Source organism: Heptranchias perlo, chromosome 34 (genome assembly GCF_035084215.1).
Source record: "Heptranchias perlo isolate sHepPer1 chromosome 34, sHepPer1.hap1, whole genome shotgun sequence".
NCBI classification, from domain to species: domain Eukaryota; kingdom Metazoa; phylum Chordata; class Chondrichthyes; order Hexanchiformes; family Hexanchidae; genus Heptranchias; species Heptranchias perlo.
Window position 1 is genome coordinate 5,656,997 of NC_090358.1, and position 14,568 is coordinate 5,671,564.

The 14,568-nt window shown below is 40.1% G+C and overlaps 1 protein-coding gene across 6 annotated transcripts in view; it reads left to right on the forward strand.

Annotated features, from left to right (window-relative positions):
• Window positions 1-14,568, forward strand: part of map2k5 (mitogen-activated protein kinase kinase 5) — a 241,979-nt gene that overhangs the window by 201,692 nt on the left and 25,719 nt on the right. For all 6 annotated transcript variants that reach the window (XM_067971342.1, XM_067971343.1, XM_067971344.1 and 3 more), the window contains 2 exons: window positions 662-723; window positions 9,042-9,087. In XM_067971342.1, coding sequence (XP_067827443.1) covers window positions 662-723; window positions 9,042-9,087 — 108 coding nt within the window. The remainder of the gene's footprint in view (window positions 1-661; window positions 724-9,041; window positions 9,088-14,568) is intronic.

Consider the following 14,568-nt stretch of genomic DNA (forward strand, 5'->3'; position numbering starts at 1 on the left):
GTTGAAATTGTAAAGGAATTGCATCAGAGGGTTTTTGCTGTGTACTGGGAGGCGCAATCAGCTTGCTGCCATTAAATTGTCTGCTGCAATAACTGTTTGCTTATAATTGTAATGGTGCATTTTTTTAATAGTTTTACTGGGATTTATGCAGTTAGTAAATCAATTGTGTGCCGGCAAATTGATCATTTTTGGGATATGTCTTTAATATTTTTCTGAATAACTTTTTGGTTCATTAATTGTTAATGACTCTGGTGTAGTGATACAATTTGAAGTTATGTAAAACTTACAAATTCCACTTGCACAAAATTAAAGAAAATGCTTCTAGGTTTAGATATCAAAATAATCAAATCTTGTGCATAGTAGTAGAGTATTTACATTGAAGTCTGGTAATTATCCTTGTGAAATGAAAATTGATTATATTTTATTAACAATGGCATAAATGACAAAAGTCCAGCTAAAAACATTTAAGTTTTTTAAAAAATCAATCAATATCCTCCTCTAAAATGTTCAAGTTTGGGGTCAAAGAGACTGACCTAGAATTACTCAATTTGTCAGAAAAATTGCATGTAATTAAAATAACCATGATTTTTTTGTTTGATCTCTCTTCTTTCTCTCTCTCTCCCTTTCTCTCACGCATATTCTTTGTCTTACTGCTTCCCAGGATCCACCAGTCCTTCCGGTTGGGGAGTTTTCTGAACCATTTGTACATTTCATCACTCAGTGGTAAGCTCAGTTTGCAAACATGCCATCCCCTCAGTGTAAATGATACATTCCATTAGCTCTCAGACTCCGGGAGACCTTATGGCTCTCTCTACATCTTTCCATAGACAGGGAGGGACTGTGGGCCGTGAGCAGATGGAAAGCAAAGAAGGATAAGAATACTGTTGCTTAAATTCTGTGAATGTTATTTACACGGAAGGTCATACAACACTATAACATGGAGCAGCTTCTGAAATTATCAGATGTCACATAAAAGTTTTACAAAGGAGAAGGAGGGGTAACTGGTGTGAAATGTTCACAGATGTCAAGCTGAAACCTAAATGATGGTGGGTAATAGCTTTGTTTTCCCTGGAGAAGCAGCTACTTTGGAATCATAGATTAGGACTGTTACCAAACAAGTCTTTAGACAGCTTGAATTGCTTGCTAATGGGTGCATTATTCCAGAGGTGCATATGTTTGTTTATGGAGACAGCAAATTGTCCTCTGCGATAGTTAATGGTTTATAACTATGCTTCTTGTTTAGTACTCTAGTCTGTTAATTTTTCGAGTGTCATCCTTTATTAGCATAAGATGTTATGGGAATACATTGCCTCAAATGACAGTTGCACTTCATAGAAAATAACCCATGTATTATAAAAGCATTAAAAGATGTTTGAAAACATAAATAAACTTTTTATTGAATATTTAATTTTTTCTAAAGAGGGTACAATTTTGCTGAAGGGTTTTTGTTTGTAATTTAATTTTTCTAATCATTCACAGCTATTTTCTGCTACGTGACTGAATACATTATCCCTTTCCCATCTCCGATTTTAAAAAAATTAAACAAATACAGTATTGAAAAACCAACCCAGATAGTCTGTTCTTTTACATGTCCCAGCCCTCTCATAAAGTTCAAGTACATGAAATAAATGTAATTAAAGCAGATGGTAGTAATAGTGATATCACAGCTGTCATCTTTTGTGTCTGCTTGTCTCCCAAAAAAATTGTATAATTTAAGGAAATGTTATTTTTTAAAACCTGAAAGGAAAATTATTTTTAATGTAATTTTTTTTTAAAGTTTTGACTCTGTAATGATTAAAAGAAATGCCATTATTTTACATATCTGATTTTGGAAAATTTTGGGAGTACAACTTGAGGATTTAAGGATTGTAAAGAAGAAATTGCATTTTCCTTAATTTTCTTGGAATTGGTGCAGCATTTTTCCATTCTGTCCAGAAATTGTGCATAACAGTATTGAAATTGCTCATTTACTTGCAAGTACGTTCTAAGTAGTGGCAAGTTTCATATGTGTCTATTTTATTCCTATTCTGTTCTGTTATTTCACAATTACATTTTCATAGAACATCATTTAGGATTTTTTTTTTAGTTTCCTCTCCAAAGCTGTGTGGGTAAACACCCCATATAGTGTGGTACTGAGCCATGCAGACCCGAGGTCTCAGGTTTGATAGTTCTGTAGTGATCTCAGCAGGGACAGCAGTAAGGGCACTACAGTTGGATTCTGTGTCCCCAGGCTAAAGAGGGAAAAAAAATTATGCTTGGGTTCCCACTCCTAATTGCTACACAGTGACCTCCACCCTAAAATGTGTGTGTAAACATCAAATGAGGATGGGATCGGGCTCTTCTGAGATGTTCCTCATGGTCAAATAGCCCTCCAACACTTGCTGTCCAGGCTTGCATATGAAGACTAGGCACTTAGTGCATGTCCCTGAGTGCAGGTGGCATCTGTGGACCCATAGCCCATCTTAAGGAAAGGAGTATTGAGGAAAGAATGGGAGCTGCTTGCCACCACAATCTTCTAACCAGGATAATAGTGTAATCTGTAACTGCAGACTGATCCCTGACTGCTCTTGGTACTGCTCTGCAGCATATTTTTTCTCGTTCTCCTCTCCCTCCTAGTTCAACATGGAAAAAGATTTCATCGTATAGGTTCATTTTTTCTTGAGTGCTGGTGCACTGTGCTGCAGAGGGTGGGGATATAGGTATACCTGTGATTTACCTGTGATTCCTCTCATGGTAAATTTATGATCTCAGCCATGTCTTGGGGTTGGGAGAGGGTGAGAACTGAGCATACAAGATCGAAGATTGCTACTTGGAACCTCCAAGTGGCCAGCTCAAGAGCAGCCCTGACAGAGTGTGCAGGAGCAAGAGTGGTACATTGATGGGTGGGGGGGAGCTTCTGACAAAGGTCTCCTTGCACCATATTGGATTCTTATATATGTACATAAAGTATGGACTAAGGAAAGAAAGGCATTTCAGCCCATGAATTTTAGCAGACTATGCACAGCTTGCACTGCTGTGGGCTCGTCCCTAACGTATTTATTCTCATGATTGAGGTAAAACTTTAACCTCAATATCATTTGAAAAATTTTTAAGTTTTAAGCCAATTCAATGCTTCAACACTTTCACTTGTTCTAGGAATCACTTTCAAAAACTCAACATTTTTTGTAAAATTCAAGATGGTTGCCTGGAAAACCAAAAATGCTATCTCTGCTGTACTGATTCATAGTAGGTACAGCACAGGAGGAGGCCGTATGGCCCATCATTCCTGTGCCGGCTCCTCGAAAGAGCTAACTAATTAGTCCCATTCTCCTGCTCTTTCCCCATAGCCCTGTAAGTTTTTTCCCTTCAAGTATTTATCTAATTCCCTTTTCGAAGTTGCTAAGAATATAAGAAATAGGAGCAGGAGTAGGCCATACGGCCTCTCGAGCCTGCTCCGCCATTCAATAAGATCATGGCTGATCTTCAATCTCAACTCCACTTTCCTGCCTGATCCCCATATCCCTTGATTCCCTTAGTGTCCAAAAATATATCAATCTCAGTCTTGAATATACTCAACATCTGGGGTAGAGAATTCCAAATATTCACGACCCTCTGTGTGAAGAAATTCCTCCTTATCTCAGTCCTAAATGTCCGATCCCTTATCACGAGACTTTGTCCCCCAGTTCTAGACTCTCCAACCAGGGAAAACATCCTCTCTGTGTTACGCCCTCTTAGAATCTTATATGTTTCAATGAGATCACCTCTCATTCTTCTAAACTCCAGAGTATAGGCCCGTTTTACTCAATCTTACCTCATAAGATCACCCTCTCATACCAGGAATCAGTCTAGTGAACCTTCATTGCACCACGTCTAAAGCAAGTATATCCTTCCTTGGGTAAGGAAACCAAAACCACACACACTACTCCAGGTGTGGTCTCACCAAAGCCCTGTACAGTTGCAGCAAGACTTCCTTACTCTTATACTCCAACCGCCTTGCAATAAAGGCCAACGTACCATTTGCCTTCCTAATTGCTTGCTGTACCTACATGTTAACTTTCTGTGTTTCATGCACAAGGACACCCAAATCCCTCTGAACACCAACATTTAAATAATTTCAAACAATTTTTTTAAATGTTCAGTTTTTCTATTCTTCCTACCAAAGTGAATAACGTCACATTTCCCCACATTATACTCCATCTACCACCCTCTTGCCAACTCACTTAACCTGTCGATATCCCTTTGCAGACTCTTTGCATCCTCCTCACAGCTTAATTTCACAACTAGCTTTGTATTGTAGGCAAACTTGGATACATTACACTCGGTCCCTTCATCTAAGTTATTAATATAGATTGTAAATAGCTGAGACCCAAGCACCGATCCTTGCGGCACCCCACTAGTTACAATCTGCCAACCCGAAAATGACCCATTTATTCCTACTCTTTGTTTTCTGTCCGTTAACCAATCCTCAATCCATGCTAATGTATTGCCCCCAATCCCATGAGCCCTAATCTTGTGTAACAACCTCTTAAGTGGAACCTTATCGAATGCCCTTCGAAAATCCAAATGTACTACATCCACTTAACTACCCTGCTAGTTACACCCTCAAAAAAAACACTCATAGATTTGTCAAACACGATTTCCCTTTCATAAAACTGTGTTGACTCTGCCTAATCATATTATGATTTTCTAAGTGCCCTGCTACTACATCCTTAATAATAGATTCTAGCATTTTCCCTACTATTGATGTCAGGCTAATTGGCCTATAGTTAGTTCCCTGTTTTCTCTCTTCCTCCTTTCTTGAATAGCGGGGTTACATTTGCTGTCTTCTAATCCACGAGGCCTGTTCTCGAATCTAGGGAATCCTGGAAGATCAAAACCCATGCATCCATTATCTTTGCAGCCACCTCTTTTAAAACCCTAGGATGCAGGCCATCAGGTCATGGCGATTTGTTGGCTTTTAGTCCCATTAATTTTTCTAAAACTTTTTCTTTACTATGCCTAATTACTTTAAGTTCCTCCCTCTCATTTGACCCATGGTTCCCCACTATTTCTGATATTTTTTGTGTCTTCTACTGTGAAGACAGATATAAGATATAAGATACGCACGCAAGAAGGGTACAACTATAATCATGGGTGACTTTAATCTACATGTAGATTGGTCAAACCAAATTAGCAATAATACTGTGGGGGAGGAATTCCTGGAGTGTGTACGTGATGATTTTCTAGACCAAAATGTTGAGGAACCAACTAGAGAACAGGCGATCCTCGACTGGGTATTGTGCAATGAGAAAGGATTAATTAACAATCTTGTTGTGCGGGGGTCCCTTAGGGAAGAGCGACCATAACATGATAGATTTCTTCATTAAGATGGAGAGTGAAGTAGTTGAATCCGAAACTAGGGTCCTGAATCTAAATAAAGGAAATTATGAAAGCATGAGGTGCGAGTTGGCTAGGATAGATTGGGAACTTTACTAAAAGGGATGACGGTGGATAGGCAATGGCTAATTTTTAATTACAACAATTATTCATTCCTGTCTGGCGCAAAAATAAAACAGGGAAGGTGGCTTAACTGTGGCTTACAAAAGAAATTAGGGATAGTATTAGATCCAAAGAGGAGACATATAAAATTGCCAGAAAAAGCGGCAAGCCTGAGGATTGGGAGCAGTTCAGAATTCAGCAAAGGAAGACGAAGAGATTGATTAAGAGGGGGAAAATAGAGTGAGAGTAAACTAGCAGGGAACATAAAAACTGACTGTAAAAGCTTCAATAAATAAGTCAAGAGAAAAAGATTAGTGAAGACAAATGTAGGTCCCTTACAGTCGGAAATGGGGGAAATTATAATGGGGAACAAAGAAATGGCAGAACAATTAAACACGCGCTTTGGTTCGGTCTTCACAAAGGAGGACACAAGTAACCTCCCAGAAATGTTAGGGAACCAAGGGTCTAGTGAGAGGGAGGAACTGAAGGAAACCAGTTTTAGTATAAAAAAAATAATGCTAGGGAAATTAATGGGGCTAAAGGCTGACAAATCCCCAGGGCCTGATAATCTACATCCCAGAGTACTAAAGGAAGTGGCCCTGGAAATAGTGGATGCATTGGTGGTCATCTTCCAAAATTCTATGGACTCTGGAACAGTTCCTACAGATTGGAGGGTGGCAAATGTAACCCCACTATTGTAAAAAAGGAGTGAGAGAAAAAACAGGGAATTACAGACCAGTTAGCCTAACATTCAGTAGTGGGGAAAATGCTAGAGTCTATTACAAAAGATGTGATAACATTAACGGGATTGGACAAAGTCAGCATGGGTTTATGAAAGGGAAATCACGCTTAACAAATCTACTGGAGTCTTTTGAGGATATAACTAGTAGAATAGATAGGGGAGAACCAGTGGATGTGGTGTATTTGGATTTTCAGAAGGCTTTTGATAAGGTCCCACACAAGAGGTTAGTGTGCAAAATTAAAGCACATGGGATCGGGGGGAATATACTGGCATGGATTGAGAATTGGTTGACAGACAGAAAACAGAGAGTAGGAATAAAGGGGTCTTTTTCCGGGTGGCAGGCAGTGACTAGTGGGCCCCAGCTATTCACAGTATATATCAATGATTTGAATGAGGGAACTAAATGTAACATTTCCAAGTTTGCAGACGACACAAAGCTGGGGTGGAATGTGAGCTGTGAGGAGGATGCAAAAAGGCTCCAATGTGATGTAGACAAGTTGGGTGAGTGGGCAAGAACATGGCAGATGCAGTATAACGTGGATAAATGTGAGGTTGTCCACTTTGGTTGTAAAAACAGAAAGGCAGATTATTATCTGAGTCTGATAGATTGGGAAAAGGGGAGGTGCAACGAGACCTGGGTGTCCTTGTACACCAGTCGCTGAAAGCGAGCATTCAGGTGCAGCAAGCAGTTAGGAAGATGAATGGTATGTTGGCCTTCATTGCAAGAGGATTTGAGTACAGAAGCAGGGATGTCTTACTGCAGTTATACAGGGCCTTGGTGAGACCACATCTGGAGTATTGTGTACAGTCTTGGTTTCCTTATCTGAGGAAGGATGTCCTTGCCATGGAGGGAGTGCAACGAAGGTTTACCAGACTGATTCCTGGGATGGCAGGACTGACGTATGAGGAGAGATTGGGTCAACTAGGCCTATATTCACTAGAGTTTAGAAGAATGAGAGGTGATCTCATTGAAACATATAAAATTCTAACAGGACTAGACAGACTAGATGCAGGGAGGATGTTCCTGATGGCTGGGGAGTCCAGAACCAGGGGTCACAGTCTCAGGATACAGGGTATGTATGCCTTTTAGAACCAAGATGAGGAGAAATTTCTTCACTCAGAGGGTGGTGAACCCTGTGGAATTCTCTACCACAGGAGGCAGTTGAGGCCAAGTCATTAAATATATTCAAGAAGAAGATAGATATATTTCTTAATACTAAAGGGATCAAGAGATATGGGGAAAAAGCGGGAACAGGGTACTGAGTTAGACAATCAGCCATGATCATTTTGAATGGCGGAGCAGGCCCGAAGGGCCGAATGGCCTAATCTTGCTCCTATTTTTTATGTTTCTATGTTTAACGTCTCTGCCATTTCCGCTAATCTTTTCCTTTTTATATGCTTGTAGAAGCTCTTACAATCTGTTTTTATATTTCTTGCTGGTTTACTCATATTCAATTTTCTCCCTCTTTATCAATTTCTTGGTTATTCTTTTCTGGTTTCCAAAACCCTCCCAATCCAATGCCCGCCCCCTAACTTTTTATTTTAATTTTGTAATTTCTCCGCCCTTCCAATTTTCACTCTTGCTGTGGTAGCTCCTGAAGTGCCAGCAGCTGAAGATGCCATTCTTTGTGTGTCACTTTGCCTGAATAGTGAGTGTTGACAGGCTGTTCTACTGTGAAGGGCATGACAACCCAGCCTTTCCGTCCTAACGCTACAAACACACTTCTTAGTAGTTAGTGAATATCAATCAGAGATGGAACCTTAGTAATTTTTCTTTTCCCTAGCTTCCTAGCCCAGGGGCTCTGAAGCCAATTGTAGCATTCCCTACTGACCTCAACTCAGGTCAGCTAATTTAGCCCAAACCAGGGATCAAAGTTGGGTCTTTCCATAAGGCAGTACCCTTGCAGCTCAACCACTGAGGGTGCTACAGTTTTAAGTAATATAGATAGCTTTCAAAAAAGATCTCCTTTTGCTACCTTCTTGTATAAGAAAGTCTGGATGTGGTCTTTTCCATGGCACCCATCATTCAGACACTACATTGGCCAATGAGAGTCATGCTTTCCTTGCTCAAATTCAGAAGATAATTAAACTAAATAATAGTGTAACAAAAATAATATAGTTTAAGATCACTTAGAAAATTTGATAGGCATTTGAGTTCCCCGTCACAGCAGATTCATTGCAAAGCTGGAAAGAAAAAATGGAGAACAAGATAACTCAGGCCACTCTTTATGCACCTCTTGGAGCTAGTTACAGAGGTGCACTGGCAGTCGCCTGAGTAGTGATTGCATGTCTGCCCTCTACAGGAATTGGTGTATAGCATAATTGGGCCTTAGAAAGACAGGAGAGCAACAATAACCAAGGTGGAATTTAGACGCAAAACTTGGCCTTCAGTTTTTTATAAAGCATCATCTATATTTTTGTTGGTGATTCTTTTGTGCTCATGAAGTTGATGAAAATTAGTGCTTCAGAAAGGAAATACTTTCCCATTTCAGGCAGCATCAAGCATTCCCAGGTTACTGTCGGCCAGATGCAGAGACCACAAGGGTGGCTGGTGTGGGAAGTGGAAACATTTGCTGGGAAATTACTGTGATGATGGCCCTTTTGAAGATGGGATGGTGTAGTAACAACTTTAATTCTGCATCTGACTTGGGAGTACTAAATGTTGACTCTGGGTACCAAAAAAATTAAAAAGCACCCTAACAGGATGTTATAAAAGGAGATTGTACTGAGATTACATGGATCCCAACAGTATGTTGATCGATAATCTCTTATTCTTCTGTAAAACTGTGACACTTCAAAATTCTTGAGATTGTAAAATAATTACTGTGTTTGCTTACCACAGCATGAGAAAGTTACCAAATGAAAGGCCTGCGCCTGAAGAGCTCATGGTAAGTCATCTACTTTCTTTGAAACTTCGAAATTATTTGGTTTTCAGATAACAGTCTCATATTTTAGTGAGATCTAAAAGGACTTGATACTAAGCTGGCCTGACAGCATATCACTATTATTGCATTTTAACCTTATTGGATAGCTCATAGAACCATAGAAAAGATACAGCACAGACGGGGGCCATTCGGCCCATCGTGTCCGCGCCGGCTCGAAGAACAACCAGGTGCCCATTCTAATCCCACCTTCCAGCACCCGGTCCGTAGCCCTGCAGCTTACAGCACTTTAGGTGCAGGTCCAGGTACTTTTTAAAAAGAGTTTGAGGGTCCCTGCCTCTACCACCAATTCGGGCAGCGACTTCCATACAACCACCACCCTCTGGGTAAAAAAGTTTTTCCTCATGTCCCCTCTAATCCTTCCGCCAATCAACTTAAATCTACGTCGTCTAGTTCTTGAACTCTCCACTAGGGGAAACAGGTATTCCTGTCTACTCTATCTAGGCCCCTCATAATTTTGTACACTTCAATCAAGTCTCCCCTCAGCCTCCTCTGCTCCAAGGAAAACAACCCCAGCCTATCCAATCTTTCCTCGTAGCTGCAATTTTCACACTCTGGCAACATTCTTGTAAATCTTCTCTGCACTCTCTCCAGAGCAATTACGTCCTTCCTGTAATGTGGTGACCAGAACTGTGCACAATACTCCAGCTGTGGCCTTACCAGCATTTTATACAGTTCCATCATTACATCCCTGCTTTTGTATTCTATACCTCAGCTAATAACGGAAAGCATTCCGTATGCTGCCTTCACATTCTTATCTACCTGTACTGTCACCTTCAGGGACCTGTGCACATGCACTCCAAGGTCTCTCACTTCCTCTACCCCTCTCAATATTTTCCCGTTTACTGTTTGCCCTAAGTTACCTCACACTTCTCTGGGTTGAATTCCATTTGCCACTTTTCCACCCACTCCACCAACCCATTGGTATCTTCTTGGAGTCTACAGCTATCCTCTTCGCTATCAACTACACAGCCAATTTTTGTGTCGTCTGCAAATTTGCCAATCATGCCCCCTACATTCAAATCCAAATCATTAATATATACCACAAACAGCAAGGGACCCAACACTGAGCCCTGTGGCACACCACTGGAAACTGATTTCCATTTGCAATGAAAATTTTTAGTTTAAAACTAAATTGTTAGTTTAGAAAGGTTTAACTCCATTTTTAGTATTTTAAATACATTTTTATTAAAAGATTATTAATATTTGTGCCATTTTCATGGATTAGAAATCTGAAAGTTGAGGTTTAAAACACAACATGCACAACTATATATGTATTCAGTGGCAGTCCAAGGGTTGTGAAATGCTAATAGGGCTGCCCCTGAGATACCACAGCTTGTGTTGTTTTTATCTGGCAAAGAGGAGGCTGCATGGTGATCTAACAGATGTTTTCCAGATTTTGAAGAGAATAATGTACAAGTTAAGGGTAGAAAAGGAAAGTCAGTTAGAACTTTTTCACCCAAAAGATTGTGGAATAAGTTACCAAGGAAGGCGGTTGAAGCATTCAGTATAAACCGGTTCAAGAGGCAATCAAATGGATTTCTGGAGTGAGAAGAGATGGAGGTATATGGTGAGAAGGCAGCTGGTGTAAGTTGATCTATGAAAAGGAGACAGGCTTATTCAGGCCTAATGGTCATTTACTGATCCTTAAAAGTCTTGTGCTCTTCTGATGTAATGACACAAAAAAGAGTGCAAGTTGGAATTAAAAATGTGGTTGCACTGTTTTAGGGATTCTAATGTAGTTCTTGATGCTCTCATGCAGTGCATCAAATAGGAAAGCGGAACCGGTTAATAGAGAAGCATCTCCCTGAAAGTGTAGTGGGTGAGGTAGGAGAGAACTTGAAGAAACGGAGGCGTGAGGGATCAGGACTATAGTAACAGGGTCAGTAACTACCATTAAACCAGGAGTCTGCTTTGGCAGGATTGTATGATCAAGAGAAATAGGAGGAAGACACAATGAGAATGAACCAATGCATCCTGACAGGGCTGAGGCTGTACTCCAGCCTATTGGTCATCAAATGAGAAGGAATGTGGCTTTAAACACAAAATATCTGATGTATCATAAATCATCTTGCTTCATTTTAATTATGTAACGTTTTTCAAATTAAGTACACGTTGGTATTTTTGCGTAGGAGGGTGAGACTTGACGATTGACAGTGCTGGGGAATTCCATTTTTCTTCTAATCCTTGCATCAAGAATTATAGGTCATCTACAGTACATGTTAGATGGTAACAGATTATCATAACTATAGAAATTCCTGACAAAATACACCAAGACAAGTAGGAGGAAGCGAAAAATATAGGAAATCCCATTAAGGAAATGCAAATGTGTAGTGCAAACGAAGCGTCTGCCGATATTCTGGGAACATTGAAGTTATTATCTTGAATCAACTTGTTTTCTCTTTGGGTGCATAAGTAAGACCAAACAAAAAAAAAAGGTGTAGAAACACTTCATTGTTTCCACATTTTGCAATGTCTCTGTTCTTGTGTGTAATATAGAAAGAAAATATGGAGAAAAAAATACGGCATGCAAGGAAGTGTGATTATAATTTGCGAGTAGTGTGCAGAGTCCCTATCAGCTGCACTGGCTCAAAATGTGTCTCACGTCCAAACCTCAGAAGACCCTACCCCACAACCCTCTACCAGTGTGCTACGCTGTTTTTTATTATATCCAATATTATCTCCATAGGCTATGTGAGTGAGAATGTCCAAACTAGCCTTGCAGATTGCCAATTTTGCGCTGTTGACTCGCACCTACCGATAACTGGGTTGAGCCTGGCTGAACCCATTTCATTTGGCATCCCTTAACAGGAACCAAAAGGAAAAGGGTTTCATCTCATCTGTGTTGGCTGGATTCAAATCCAGGACCTAAAGGGATAAAGGACAAGTTGTAAGCTGGGAACAAAGTATGCAATAAAAACTGCAACCAACACCACCAACTGGCTATTCATCTCATTTAGTGCAATTAGCTTGCACCACTTACCTACACAACAATGCTGTGCTTCAAAAGTAATTCATTAATAGTGATAAGGTGGTGTCTAAATATAAGTTCATTCTTTTGCAAGAAAACAAAATGTCTCAATCAGTTTAAAGAAAACTTTTGGTGGTTCTATGTTCTGCTGGTTACAAATTATGTGCTGACATGTAAAGCCCACAAATGTTCAGGTGGGAGAAGGTATTCTGGTTAGTCAGACATTTAAAGGAATGTTACATTGCACATGGGACACACCAATTAGTCTAGTCATTAGACTTGCCTTTTTACAGCAAATAATTAGTACAGTTGTACTGTTGACAGCCTGGCCTGAAATGTTTAATTATGTTTCCACATGCTATTCAGGAGCTCATTTTCATTTCAATGTGTTGACAAAGTAGGCAGTTATCTCAAGAACATTAAGAATTTCTAGGAGCAGGAAATGACCATAATGCCCAACAAGTTTATCCCTTTTTGATAGGTCGTTCCCACCTGCCCATTTTATTCCTTAATCTTTCTTTTTCCAGAAGTACATCTACTTATCTCTTGAACCCATTTATATCACCCACTTCAGTGGCCTTCCCACTTAACTTAGTCCAGCCTTTGGGTGAAAAAGTACACCTGACTTCCCTTGTTCCTAAAAATAATTTTGCATTGTGTCCCTTTGTATTTGAACTAATCTCTTTCACTTTCAGAAGCTTATGATGGATTGTATTTACCTATTTGGTTGTCAGTTACCTAAGAAGTATCAGTCCATGATGTATTATTGCTTATTGTAAAGTGGGGTCATGGGTTGCTTTTAGACAGGCATCTGATCTGTTCTGACCTCCATGTGGCTTATGAATGAACAGATTCTATATCTGCCTAAAATTGTTCACTATTCACCCGGCATATATGAGACAAGTTCTGCATTTTGATTTAGTCTTGACAAAAAATAAACCCACCACTTGGGTAGATTTCTTTTTGGGACTAATTCTGGGCACTGCATTGTAAAGCAGCGGTACATTTATAGTTCTTTTCAGCTAGTGAGCAAAGCACACGATCAAAATGGCACTGTTCTTCTCAGAATTATCTCGTGGGGTTAGGGTTTAGGACCCATTGCAGATGATAGGGTGTACAATCACATACTCAGTTGTACTTCTAATAGGGGGTAGCTCCCCTCATTTGACATAGGCATTTGCTCAGTATCATGATGTATGGATGACCAAAAAAAAATTCATTTGGATTAAACAGGACACCTGTGTTCAGTTACCATCATGGATTTGAATACTGAGCCAGTTTACGACACTTTTTTTTTCTCTAACTTTGACTTTCTCTAATCTTTAAATCATTTTTAAAAATTCAGTAGGTCCTCACAGGGTTTCAGCTGAAGAAAGATGACAGAGGAGAAGGCAGACAAGGCATAATAGTACATGATAAGCTTAATGAAATTGTTACCTGCGTGTTTTTAATAACAGATAACAGATTGACACATTTATATAGCACCTTATTACATCTTCAGAAACATCGCAAAGTGCTTCATATTCAGGGCAGAATTTCCAATCAGGTGTTAGTCAAGCGGTCTGTGTTATTAGCACCCTGTCTGACCTTTAATGTGATGACCCTGTCTGATTTTGTGGGATCAGCTTCATTTATATAGTCTGGGTTAGCTTTCAGTGCATATTGGGCCTGGCATTGGGGGCTTGCCAGAAGGGAGCAAGTAATCATGTTAAGCACCACCTTAAAGAACTGCTTGTACCAGGTGATGGGTAAATTTAAAGGGATGTAACTACTTAAAGGTAAATGGCTACATATGAGAACAAAAATATTGGTAGCCTTTACAAATGATGATGTTTTTAATGTATTTTTCAGTCTTTTCAAAGGTTTTTTGGGTCAATAAAATGGCTGACTGGCACAATAAATGTGAAGGCAGGAAACTGAGACTGTTCCTAAACAATGGATTGCACAGCACTTCAATCCGTGTTTTTATGGCTGGTGGAATAAAGGTGGCACCGAATGAGGTGATCGCAAGGAGTGTAGTCCTCCTTGCCACACCATGGAGCCCTCCCCATAGGCAGCATTACAGCATATCTGAAAGGTGGTGAAGGAATTGGAATTGAGGGCGCAGCTGATTGTCACTGCCACTGGTAGTGCATGTTGGCTGGATCTGTATTTGCAGCAGATCACACAGCTGTGCATCTGGCTGTCTGCTTCTACAGGTCACTGCCAGGAAGGTGTGCCTCTGTCTGTAAATGTGGGTGGAGGGTACTGGCAGATGGGTGTAGTCTGCGTCTGGTGCAGCCTGATGCACTTGTGATCCTTCCAGTGCTTCTTCCTCTTGAAAGTTCTCTGGCTGTGTCTTTTTCCCTTCTGGAATACTGTGCACAGCACATTTTGAAAAGCTTGTGATCAGCATGGCACTGATTGTCTAAATGCAGCAAATGTGCACTTGTGATTATTGGTTGTTCTTTGTTCTG